This window comes from Ciona robusta, chromosome 4 (assembly GCF_009617815.1).
Source record: "Ciona robusta chromosome 4, ASM961781v2".
Classification (NCBI taxonomy): domain Eukaryota; kingdom Metazoa; phylum Chordata; class Ascidiacea; order Phlebobranchia; family Cionidae; genus Ciona; species Ciona robusta.
The window spans coordinates 6,824,092-6,836,457 of NC_143238.1; the positions used below are offsets into that span (position 1 = coordinate 6,824,092).

A 12,366-nucleotide genomic window follows, 5' to 3' on the forward strand; every position below is an offset into this window, starting at 1 on the left:
ATCAAATATCTACTTCTATTTCCAAACTAAAAAATCTGTAAAATATAAAAGCAACAACTTATTATAAATCTATATTACCAAAAATTAAAGCATACCAAACAAATTGAACATACTTAAGTACCAGAACTTCTTAATATAAAAGTTAATATAATTGTGAAATATAAAGAAGTAGAAATTACATAAAATAATATAGCTATTGCATGGAAAAACACAGTCATTCTAATAAACATTATTAAAATGCTACTTAATCTAAAACACACTTTAATTAAAATATATTTTATTTGTTTACACTGAATTCTGAAATGGTGTAAATTATGTTGGTAAAATAAAAACAGTTTAAGAATTTTAACAGTGTCATATGTGTGGAGTAGTAGCATTACAATAATAGCCATTATGACAAATTGCCTTGATTAATGAACAAAATGTAAATTTGAGTGACTGGCAAGTTTAATTCTAATTAGCCGTGCACTGTGTAAGTCGATTAAGTAATTTCACCTTAAGCAGGGTTTAAATATGAAATTATACCATCAAGATATACATTGTAAGCCTAAATCCTTGGTCTAATGATGTGCCTTGCTATATCAGTATAGCACCTCATACAATAGAATCAATATAAGATATAATAGGTTTGCAGGTTTAGAAATAAAAAAGATACATTTTCAATCTCATGTAAAGTGTAAAAACAAATAAATTACCACCAATGTATTAGATACTACTTTGAATTTCACAGTAACCCACAGTGTTGCTAAATACTAAAAATAAGTTATCGCTAAAAATCTGAATCTTTATCGTTGTCTTTATTATCATTGGCCCCTGTTTGTCTAATAACCATAGATAAAGCTGCAACGGATTCGTAATCTGAACCATCTGTTGAGTTTTGTTTGGTGGTTGCTGTCTTATCTAACTCATCGGCATCTTCGGTAATGTCTTCTTCTTCTGATTTAACAGCTTCATTGACTTCTTTAAGATTTTCATGAGGTTTCAAAGTAATTGAAAGGTTCTCACTATCTATAGGGTCAGATAATAGTTTATCTGAAGTTTGAAAGACGTTTTCATCACTTTCTGTGGACTTTGAGTTCAACGTATTTAGTTTTCTATTTGACTTTGGAGAACTACGGTTTGAAGGAATGTCAGAAATTACAATCTTTTCAGCAAATTTATCTTCAGTGTCAGAAAATCTGTCGTTTTTACTCGATTTTGTGTCAAAACGACCAAAACTTGAAGTTGATCTTGCCGTTGAAATTCCTAAATCAACTTTTAACTGCCGTAGCATCCGTTCCAGCCTTTCTCTTTCCAATCCATGGGAACTGTTCAAATGTCGATCCATTAGTTGGTTTAAAATCTGATCTGAATAAATCCCTTTGGTCAAAATATCATTGGTGACCTCATTGATAAACTCACAATATTTTAGCTCCTCCTCCTCCAATTTAATCCTCCTCATGGTCTCCGAGTACCCCATTGATGTTGGTTGACTGCTCCCGAATGACTTTGTCTCCATCCAGTCTCGTTCCCTCCTCATTGATCCATCCATGAGCGACATCTTCTTCACGAACTCTGCTTGTTGCTCCACCCACTTTGAATGATCATCGTCGTCATAGTTACCACTTGCATCCAAGGCCTCCAACTTCGTCTTAGCATCCTCTTCTTTTTTCTCCCTCTTCTTCTTCTCTTTATCAGCTTTAGGAAGAGTTGGAGCAGAATAATGCTTTGATTGTGAAAGAAATGACTTTCCAGGTCGCTTTTTAGTTCTCGGTGTAAAAGGTTTCTCAGTTTTATTGAATCTTTCTTCATGTCTTTCCAGATAATCCCCGTTATAAGTTACATCCATAACTTGTTGGCGGGGACTTTTCATTGTCGCGTTTTTTCTATTGGTTGACCTCAAATCTCCCCTTGATCGCGCTGTACTTGGTCTTGCCGTGCTTGGCCTGGATTTCCCAGTTTCCATGAAATGGTTAGGACTCCATGATCTGGAGGATGTGTTATATTCTTCATCATAATATTTCTCCATCATCGGATCACTTCTTGGAGAAAATTTCGGCTCGCTTCGAGATTTATGCTGATTCCTTCCGCGACTGCTCATCATATTTGGCTCGCTTTGTGGCGTCATAGAATACTTTGTTTGGTTCATAGTTTGCGATTGTAACAACATGCCATCTCGTCTTAATTGGTCTCTCTTCTTAATGCTCTGCTGCGTAGATTTAGGTGGATGATGATCAACTGCTGATTTAATTGTCGCAAGGTTGTGGTAATGACTTAACATTTGGTCTTTTATTAAATACTGGGATGACAGTTTATTGGTAGATGGCTTATAGGGACTGCTGTTTAAAGCCATATGGCCTTTCATTTGGCCTTTCATGATGTTTCTACATTTGGAGTGTGGACGGAGGTAACATGAATTAAGATGAACTTTACCAGGGACTAGAACGCCTAAAATGTTTCTGTTAAGTATGATACAGAAAATATAAAATTGACAAATTAACAGCAAAACTCCTAATGTGTAAGTTTTTATCTTTAAGCACGAAAATATACAAACCTCTAAACTTTAAAACTTACAGATTTATATTAAACGTTTAATGTAAATAACGAATCAACATAAAATCAACTAAACATGGTGGTAATTCAAAAGCAGGACGCAACGTAATGCATATATTAGTGTGCGCGTAATACACAGTACAAAAACTAACGTTAGATTCCAGATAGCTCAGGCAATACAAATTTCGGCATAATCACGTTATAACATTCTAATAGTAAATAAGTTTGTGCTGAGAAAAGTTACATTTATACAGTTATAAACGCACGCAAATTTGTAATTGCGCCATTTCCAATAAGCAAAGCTGGCAAATAAAACTAAACCGCTCAAACAATTTAATAAAATGGCGTTGTGATAACGCCGCAAGTGGTGAACTCTTGTACGCCCTGAAAAAAAAACAAAATTAATATTATTTCCGCTTTGCTAAATATCTTGAAACAAGTAATTTTTAGTTTAAAAAGTGATAAATAAATTAAAATCGTTATAGAAAAGACATTTTGTTGGTGAAATTTAATGTTCGCGCCTAATCCTCTGACGTCACATAACTCGTTACGGTTGAAGGAGTATGACGTCACAGCGGTTTCGCGGATTTAGCCCTTAGCAATTATCATCGCCTGTGTCGTAATAATAGAGCATCTTCGATATCTCAGGTGAATTTCTTCGATGATTACAGGCTGGAGTTGTGGTTTTTCGGTAACTTTAGCGTAAAACGTTATTAAAATAACAGTAATTAGCAAGTTTAACCCCTTATTAGCCGCTAAATTAATCAATTTTGAGAATAATTTAAAAATGTGTTTGTTCATGATTTTAAGTTAGAATCGACGTTTTCGGTTAGTCCTGGTCCGTCTTTGTTAAGTTTATATGATGATTGTTTTATAACAATGGATAACGTCACGAATTTTCTATGGGACGGCGACGTAAACGAACTAAAAGACGAAGTTGAAATTAATCATGACGTCACGGAAATTTTTAACGGTATGTTTACTTACGTCATAACCACTAACCTATAAAGATGTGTTATTTTATGTTGCATTTAAGCCTGTTGGATAAGGGGCCAATCGGGACCTAAAACCTAGGACCCATGGCCTGCTTCGCTGTGGGACCTCACCGCCCTAAAATAAAAAGCACATTAAAGCTTTGATTTTTTTCTTATCACCATTCATGTTAACTTTTGACATCACTGATTATGGTTTTCATTTTAAACTGAAACGCATAAAAAGGAAGACAATCATGTTGTATATATAGGCTGCTGTGGCAAATAATGGTCTTCTGTTAAATATTATTAAACAACCTTTGGTTTTTGTTGTTAATCCCCTTCTCTTTTTTGTTTAAATTTGACTTCATCGTATTTGCTCTAATTAAAAACGTCGTTACGCAGCTTATCACCATAGCATTAAGGTGCTACATTTATGTATGTTTCTTTTGGCAAATTCGTGGCTGTATCTACTTTATTTCAACTGTGATTGTATTTAATTCGTTATCATTCACACACACTACATGGGTCAATGGGTAGTTTCAGTAAAAAGTCATAGAATGTAAATCACACTTTAACAACTAACAAATTGTTTTCAAAGTAGTTTTCAAAGAATCACAGTTTAAGTTGTTGATGTTTATGGCAGACGTGTTGTTAAGTGACCTGAATAAATATGCTGAGTTGAATCAATTAAACCAGTAGTTTTGCCACAATTTATAACAATTGTAAGTTTAACAATAAATATTGTTAATATTTTAACTTATGAATGCAATACCAATACACATTCTGTTGGATTCCTGTCATAAAAATTACCAACTGCTCAGACTATCAACAATTTCTATTGTTTTATTTTAATGACAGAACAATAAAAGTGTTTATGGCTATTGTTGTCATAATGTTTACAATGCAGATGCTTCTTGTTATTATGCAATGTATTCGGTCATTTTATATGAGGACATTCCATTACACAACAGGATTTTGATACTATCTGTAGCTATAGCACCCTTTTAAAACTGATATCTAGTCTAACAAATCCAACCTGTTGGTTGTAATGTTTACTGATTAGTGATTTATACGGTGCAGAAAATTTCAGGTTGGCTTGCCCACCCTGCCACCCCAGGTTTGGCGCCCATATTAACCTATCTGAATAAAGACATTTATATATATTATATATATATATCTGAAATTAAATTTTCACAAAGATCATGAACATAATCATATTTTCCAATGCCACAAAAAAAGATTCTTTTTATTGAAACTCATGATGCTTACTAAATAAATATTAATATTTTTTTCTATTTTTTTTTCATGAAACATATTTTTATGATGAGCTTCATCTTATCATAAATTTCATCTTCTTGATATCCACAGAGCTTCACGGGATTTCCATTGAAGAGTTAGAGGTTGAACTTCGTAGGAAGGAGAAAGAATTATATTTATGTAGTCGACTTGGTTCGTTCCTCGCACAGGAGGTTGACGAGTTGGTGTCGCAACGTCGAGGGATCGTGTCCGACCACACGAGGTTGCTCCTTGAATTACAGGTCGGTGGTGGTTTAGGGGATTACCCAATTTTACTGCTTAAATATACAACTAGAATATTACACATTACACACGGTATCGTAACCTATTTCAAAGCATGTTTTTTATGTGTGCAACACATATCCATGTTTGTCGCTTACCTAAAAAATATAATAAAAGTTTAGGTCTCTTTGCTTGACCTTTTACCCATTGTCCTCACCCATATAGAATAAATCACAAGGTTTATGAAATCATTTATTCAATATTGATGTTCCAGGAATATCGAAGATCATCTCGATCTTACCTGGATGTTGCATCTCGTGTCTCAACATCCGATCTTGATGATAAGAAGCGAACGGATTCAGTTTCGGATCTTCGACGACTTGATCCTCCATTTATTCAGGTAAATAATCAGCTTTGTGATGTCATGATTGTGTAACAATGATAACAATGGAGCTACAAAGTATTGTTGGTTGTTATAACAACATAACTATTGTATATTGATATTATTGTTAAATAGATGGAGTAATATTTGTATTAAATATATAGTAGTTATTTTAGTTGTCTCCGACAAAAAGCCCTAGTTTATATTTTATTTAGGTGCAGGGTTTGGCTGTTTGCCGTATATTCGTTAAATTTGAGCAGTTTATCATTGATTTAGGACTTATGGGTTTTTTAAGTAACACATATGAATGCATATGGTTTTGTCAGCTAATGTCTAAACCAGAATCTCACATATTATAATCAGCTTATATGCTGTATCCTACTGTGTTAATTGCATATGCATAATATGTATGTTGTATGGTCCAGTGTATCCTGTGTTGATGACAATTGTTTATCCTGTGTTTTTGTATTATTATGGTTTGGATGTTTTGAATATTAAGCAAATGAAGTTGTATATGGTTATCAACTTATAATGTATATACATCTATTGCTGTTGCTTATACTAAGTCTGCTAAACTCTTTTAAATTTAATTTCATGAAAACCTGATGTTTCAATGTTTTATAATGTATCTATGTCCTACTTTTAGCAATCACGCACATTATACATTCAATGTTATATGTCTTTAATTACTGTAGTTTCCGAAAATGTATTTTTCTCCCAAGTCATTTTTACCACAGATAAAGTAAGCACAGCCTGTTAAAAATCTCCTTAAAAATGAAAACATAGTCTGTTAAATTCCTGAAATAGTCTCCTAAAATACCCTTACTCAACTACAAAGAAAGTAGACAAAGAAAGTTGAGAAGACTCGAACCATTCATTGACACCTTAAACCAACACTGTAATAAGTGGGCATATTAAGACTCAAGCTATACGTGTGGTTTCATGGTCATAATATTATATGATCGCGTTCCAATATATATCATTACTTTCACATTAATAATTTGCACCTTTGCAAATCACTTCTATGGGAAAATATGGGTAACGACTACGACAGTCATTATACCACTGGTATTCTGTTTCATACACCTCTTGGTTGATTATATTTTTTTTTATGAAAATTAATGTATGGCTGACAAGGTTGGTGTTTTTATAACCCTGGTGTTCTATCCTATGCGTTACCACGTATGTAACTTATTTATCCTCGCATGGTGATGCAATGACAGTCATTATAACATGACTGTTCTGTTTCATACACCTCGTACCTGCTTACGAGTTACTACATATGTAACTTATTCATCCTCGCATGACCGGGCAACGACAGTCGTTATAACATGGGTGTTCTGTTCCATACACCTTCTGCCCGCTTACGAGTTACCACGTATGTAACTTATTTATCCTCGCAGGGCGGGGAAACAACATTCTCTTTAACCCTGTTGTTTAATTTTTAAAATTATTTAATGATATTTTAACAAAGTGTTTCTATACTCTGTTGTTTTCTACCAGGATGACGGAGTGAAATCGTGCGATAGTTTTGATCTGATGAGCAACTCTTCTTCTGCATCGGCTGCTCATGATCTTCAAAGTGACGTGGATGTTGTTCATCGCGCTCATGATGTTATTACTAAGTTGGAAGTTTCACTCGATGTGAGTTGTTTTGTGATGTCATAATATGTGGTGTGATGTCATAACGCGATGTAGTGACATCACATCATAATGTTAACTTAGATATGTCTATTTTACACGTAGGTAACAACCTTTGTATAAAGTTACTTCATTTACTGTTTAATGTCACAACCTTAACAAAGGAATCAGTTTTATTGAAAATATTATGATTTTTAAAAAAACAACAGACAATTGCTTGTAAGTATAACATTTTTTTTATAAACACAACAACTAAAGTTACTTCATTTGCTGTTTAATGTCACAACCTTAGCACAGAAATCAGTTTTATTCAAAATATTCAGATTTTTTTTAACTTATGCAAAAACACACAACTGCTTGTAAGTATAACAATTTTTTTGTAAACAACAACTGTTTTTACAAACAAAACATTTATATGTGGCCTACTTGTCTTATTAAATGGCCTATACCATAACTGTGTTGTAGTCCACGTGGTATTGCACTGTCATGGCTGATGTTATAGAATATAGAATGTATCAGTGGAGCATGAATTAAACACAACATTTATATTTAACTTTCTCTCCAGACAACTCGGGCAAAATATCGATCTCTGATGACAAATTACTCGCACAAACTCAAGGACATCTCACAAAGATTGGGGTCGTGCGTTAACAGAGCTCGTCCGTATTTTGAAGCTGTTAGAAAATCAAAGAAGGTAAAAACATAATTTATCAAATATTTCTATTTATTTAAAAATTGAAGTCAAATAAGAAGCAACAACTGTTGCTTTATCTTTCCGGTTCAGTAACTCAATGATAATCTTTATAAGAATAAACTGCAGCAAGATTTTATATAAATATAAACCATTTACAACCATTTACATTTTTACATTAAAAAAACCAGAAATTTAAAAATTAAGTTGACTTAAGTCAGTCTTAATTGCTTGTGGCAATGTCACCGAATCCCTAAAGAACTTTAAATATATCTTCACATAAACTAGATATTTTAACACTTGTTGCCACACTTTTTAAATATATCTTCTTTGTTTAACACTTTTTAAATATTATCTTTAACTAGATTTGTAAATACTTGTTGGCAAAACTAGGTGTTTGGTGCAGTGAAGAGTATTTTATGCTTTATATTTACAAAAGTGTATTCATAAAAAGTGTATTTTTAGAATTTCTATTTATAAAAAGTGAGTTCAGCTTAAAATAAACCGACCCCCCACCCACAGTGTCAAGTAGAAACCCAGCAAGCAGCCATGGAATACAAGAGAGCCGTTAACCTACAGAAAGCTGCTCGTGACATGGTACGCGTGGCTGAAGAGAGGGTGATGGAAGCAACTAATAAGTTGGATCCAACGTGGCAGGAGATGTTAAACCAAGCTAATATGAAGGTATAATTAAATATAGTTGGTTGGGGAAAATGGGACATTCTCTTTTATTGTCTCATTTGGAATATTTACAGAATTATATAACCGCGGCCTCAAGACTCTAAAAGAACGTTGTTAATTCTTTGAAAAACCAATTTGGGAATGTCCATGGGATTCAGAGTTTAATGGTATCCCATCTTACCCCACCATACTACAGATTAATGTGGTGGATGCAATGTGCCTTGACTCTGATTGTTAATACACTCACTAAACTGCAATATGTTACTTTAAAACAAGGTTGCTAAAATTGCTTATACGATATAAACACTGTTTTAAAAGTAAGGTTATCATGAGACATGTCACCTTAGGCTCCCCTAACACTACCCCGTACCCCCAGGTAAATGAAGCAGCTCAAGAAAAGCAAAGAGTTCAAAGAATTCACGCACAATCGGCAAAAATCTTCCAAATTGCCGACACTAAGAAAATGGACTTCCAGCTGAAACTACAGAAATATATCATCAAGTCAAAACCTTATTTCTCCATGCAGTCTGAGTTTCAAGACAAGCTAGAGGTAACGATTGTACGGCGTTTATTTTACTTGTAATATCACTGAATATGGTTTGTGACATCACTGAAGGTGGTTTGTGACATCACTGAAGATGGTTTTAGTTTTTAACCAAGATGTTTGAAATAAAGACAATGTTTGTATTGGTGACTATTATAAACAGAAGGCAGCAGGGATAGGTAGACGCAATCCTGTGAAACAAACTTAACCCATTGCTATTGGTATGAATGTTCACAATATAGTGTAGAAAACTACAGGTTTGGTTCTTGTGATAGATTCATACATTGGTTGGAATGTTTCTATTAAAACTTACACATTTTTTTTTTATTTATTTTTTTTTAGTCGACAACGAAGAAGTTGAACTCGCTCGAGTTGAAACTGATGGAGGCTCGTCAGAATTACAATATCGCCCTCAAGCGGTTACGGAGGTCAGGGATGGATTACGGGGGTGGCAAGACATTGTTGGAGCGAGGTATGGGGGTCGGGGCCGAAACCCCGCATAATTTACCCCAATCTGCTGGGGGGTTACTGCATAAACCCGCGCTCGACTTCCTGGAAAAGGAGGCATCACATTCTCAACCAGATGGCGAATCAAAGGAGAATGTACAAGCCGCGACAGTTGACGCTGAGCTTGGCACGACGCTTGACACTGAAGTTGACACTGTGATTGGCACGCACAAGCGGACCAAGTTACATTACAACCCCTACGATCTGTTGTATTTGACAGATATAGGTTCGGATTCTACCAGCAACATTGGTAGCGATGAAGAAAATGATTATATTCAGGATTTCTGATCAAAATATCAAGCACAAAGGTGGGTGTGTAAAGGAAACCATGACTTTAACATGACCCTTGCAATCCAATATGTGACACAGGAATTCTCCTAAATGGTAATATCTATACATTATATCAAATGCCAATGATTTCTCCTGCTTAAATAAGTTATTTGGCAACTTCAGTAGGTTTTAACTTTTCTTTGACAAATTTATTGCATTCGAAATCGTTACAAATAGTTTCAAAATCTTCCTAAATGCTAAAAGACAAACTCGTAGATTATTGCAGCCTTTATTGAAGCAGTCTTCCAATTGAATCTTGCCTTCATTATCCTTGCCTACCCCCCTACAATGCACTTACAATATTAAGGTACCACGTCAGATACACTGTCAATTAGGGCTTTATCAAAACATATTTTAACAAAATAAATCTTTAATTTCAAAGCTGACAGAGTGGTTAGAAAGTGTGTATCTAGCTTCTGCCTGCTTTCAATTCTATACCACCACAAACCAGCTTTGGGTTTTATGTTTTCACAAAACACCTGAATAAATTGGATTTTTCACTTTTCGCCAACTGTTGGTAAACACAAGCCTTTTAAGTTTGCAAATTGTAAATAAGCCTTGAATCTTTCACTTTTAGTATAAATACAGAACATCAAAACACAACCACCAAGGATTCCTTCTCATGCTACACCCATTTTAATGTTCAATATAAAATTTGCATATTTTTCTTGAGAAAACACACTCATAGAAAACACACAACATATAGAGAGGTTTTCCATCTTAAGACTTTTTGCACTTTACCCAATTTCTCTCCAAAAGATTCTGTAACCCAGTTTTAAGAACCCCTGGTTACCCCGTTATTGTGACCCAGAATCCCAGATATTTCATTGTTTGCTCATAATAACAATGCTGTGAAGTCTTTCCTGATTGGCTACTTTCACCCATTGTTTAATTGTCTTCCCATTATGACATCACAATACTTTGCACCTCCATTTACTGCAGTATTAAAATAATGCTTCTTATAATTCGTTAAACCTGCAGTTTCTTTCTGTTTATAATATTTTTAAAGACGTCTCAGTTATTATATTACAATAATACACATTACTTTATATTATTGTTATTACATAATGTATTGTATTCTTGCATTTAAGTAAATATTTTAAGTAATTGGTTTATCATAAACTAGTTTTCAGTAATTATATTTTAGACATATTTTTTCTATTGCTCAAATTTGCCACACATGCAAGTATATGAATGCTTCCTTAGTTTTGATTTATTTCTATTTGTTTGAAACCTAAAACCAGGGATTACTTGATTTATTGAGTGTTTATTTATTTTATTTGTTGGTGTCTTTTATGTAGAAGTGAAACGCTCGCATGCGATTGGTTAATCTGAGTTCCATTTAAATATATATCGGCCAATAGCATTCCGTTGTGGTTATTTAAATTAGGTCTCCGTAGTATATTCATAGAGGTGTAACTTTATGTTAAGCAATTGTTGGACACCTTATGCTCACTGCCAAGCGACAACTTATTTTGCTTTAGTTATATATAGTTCAATTTTTTATATCTAGCTAGTTTTGAAACTGTTAAGCTAAAAGGGACAATAAAAGTCGTTATAACATGGGTGTTCTGTTCTTTACACCCTGAACTTCCAAGTGGTTTAATACACAGGTGTTGCACAGACAACTCTAAATACCACAATACAGCACACCATACATGCTGGCTTCATTCACCTCATGCTCATTGTTGAGTTACTTTTATATTTATTCTTGGGATGTAAAACCAAGGTGTTTAATGATCACTTCATGTTTTATGTGAGGTTAGATTTGGCATTCACCTTATATGTGTTATTTATTTTATTACAAAAACATCAATTTGCAATGTTTCGAACAACTGTGATAGGGCAATGTTATGCAAGAACACATTTGGTAGTTTTATTTAATATTGGTAGAATATTTATAATTAATGTATAATATCTAAGCATTGGTCGGCAAATTCAATAAATATCGGTTCTTGCATTAAGTCATTGATTAATTGTGGAGTATTTTCATTTTTATCGACTTCTGTTAATAGTTTTCTTAAATGAGGATTCTTTAAAATATCTTTCAGTTTTTCTGATTCTTTTAATCTTCCCAAAACTTCTTCGGAAATTTTTTCAGTTTCTTCGTCTTGTTTTTCCAAACATTGAAGCTGTTTTTCTCCATTTTTCGGCGGTTTTTCGACATTAGCTTGGCAAAAATCTTCACTTTTATGCTTCTTGTAGCAATTAACAGAGCAGTAACGTTTATAGCATTGAGGGCATTTGTATTTGTGCTGATTTTCGTTGCAAACTTGGCAAGTAGGTTTGACCGTCATTTTGTCTATTTGCTGCACTTTACAAATTCCCAAGCAGCAATAAAATGTTATATAACTGTAAACACTATCCTTCAATGCAATTAAAATGCGTAAATTTATATTTAAAGTACAATAAACGTAACAGAAACGAAATCCAAATGGAACATGCTTGTTCTACGTTAAAAATATCTCACTGGGGGTTTCCCTGTTATAGGAATGTTTTTTAAAATGTAATGCAATTTCTAATTTTCATTTATATAAAAGTCTGCAATTTACAAAATTTTTCAAAT

The 12,366-nt window shown here is 33.7% G+C and overlaps 3 protein-coding genes across 3 annotated transcripts; 1 reads left to right on the top strand and 2 right to left on the bottom strand.

Moving 5' to 3' along the window:
- Positions 1-34: 34 nt before the first annotated feature.
- LOC149737184 (spermatogenesis-associated protein 7-like) lies at positions 35-2,875 on the bottom strand. Its single transcript, XM_089876011.1, has one exon. It carries the CDS (start codon positions 2,354-2,356, stop codon positions 770-772), a length of 1,587 nt encoding a protein of 528 aa, XP_089732137.1. The 5' UTR covers positions 2,357-2,875; the 3' UTR covers positions 35-769.
- Positions 2,876-3,185: 310 nt separating this feature from the next.
- On the top strand, positions 3,186-11,166 carry LOC149737185 (SH3 domain-binding protein 5-like). Its single transcript, XM_089876019.1, has 8 exons — positions 3,186-3,505; positions 4,875-5,044; positions 5,299-5,424; positions 6,910-7,050; positions 7,613-7,741; positions 8,261-8,422; positions 8,796-8,969; positions 9,306-11,166. The coding sequence occupies exons 1-8, from the start codon at positions 3,412-3,414 to the stop codon at positions 9,756-9,758; spliced, it is 1,449 nt and encodes a 482-aa protein (XP_089732145.1). The 5' UTR covers positions 3,186-3,411; the 3' UTR covers positions 9,759-11,166.
- A 319-nt stretch (positions 11,167-11,485) lies between these two features.
- LOC149737186 (zinc finger HIT domain-containing protein 3-like) lies at positions 11,486-12,253 on the bottom strand. The gene has a single exon (XM_089876041.1). The coding sequence runs from the start codon at positions 12,095-12,097 to the stop codon at positions 11,705-11,707; it is 393 nt and encodes a 130-aa protein (XP_089732167.1). The 5' UTR covers positions 12,098-12,253; the 3' UTR covers positions 11,486-11,704.
- Positions 12,254-12,366: the final 113 nt, after the last annotated feature.

What these genes read in the sequence shown, in the direction of transcription:
- LOC149737184 (XM_089876011.1), bottom strand. Translation starts at nt 2,356, where the DNA reads ATGAAAGGCCAAATGAAAGGCCATATGGCTTTAAACAGCAGTCCCTAT.
- LOC149737185 (XM_089876019.1), top strand. Translation starts at nt 3,412, where the DNA reads ATGGATAACGTCACGAATTTTCTATGGGACGGCGACGTAAACGAACTA. An exon ending in GGTTGCTCCTTGAATTACAG is followed by an intron (nt 5,045 to 5,298) that starts GTCGGTGGTGGT and finishes TTGATGTTCCAG; the next exon opens with GAATATCGAAGATCATCTCG. An exon ending in TTGATCCTCCATTTATTCAG is followed by an intron (nt 5,425 to 6,909) that starts GTAAATAATCAG and finishes GTTTTCTACCAG; the next exon opens with GATGACGGAGTGAAATCGTG.
- LOC149737186 (XM_089876041.1), bottom strand. Translation starts at nt 12,097, where the DNA reads ATGACGGTCAAACCTACTTGCCAAGTTTGCAACGAAAATCAGCACAAA.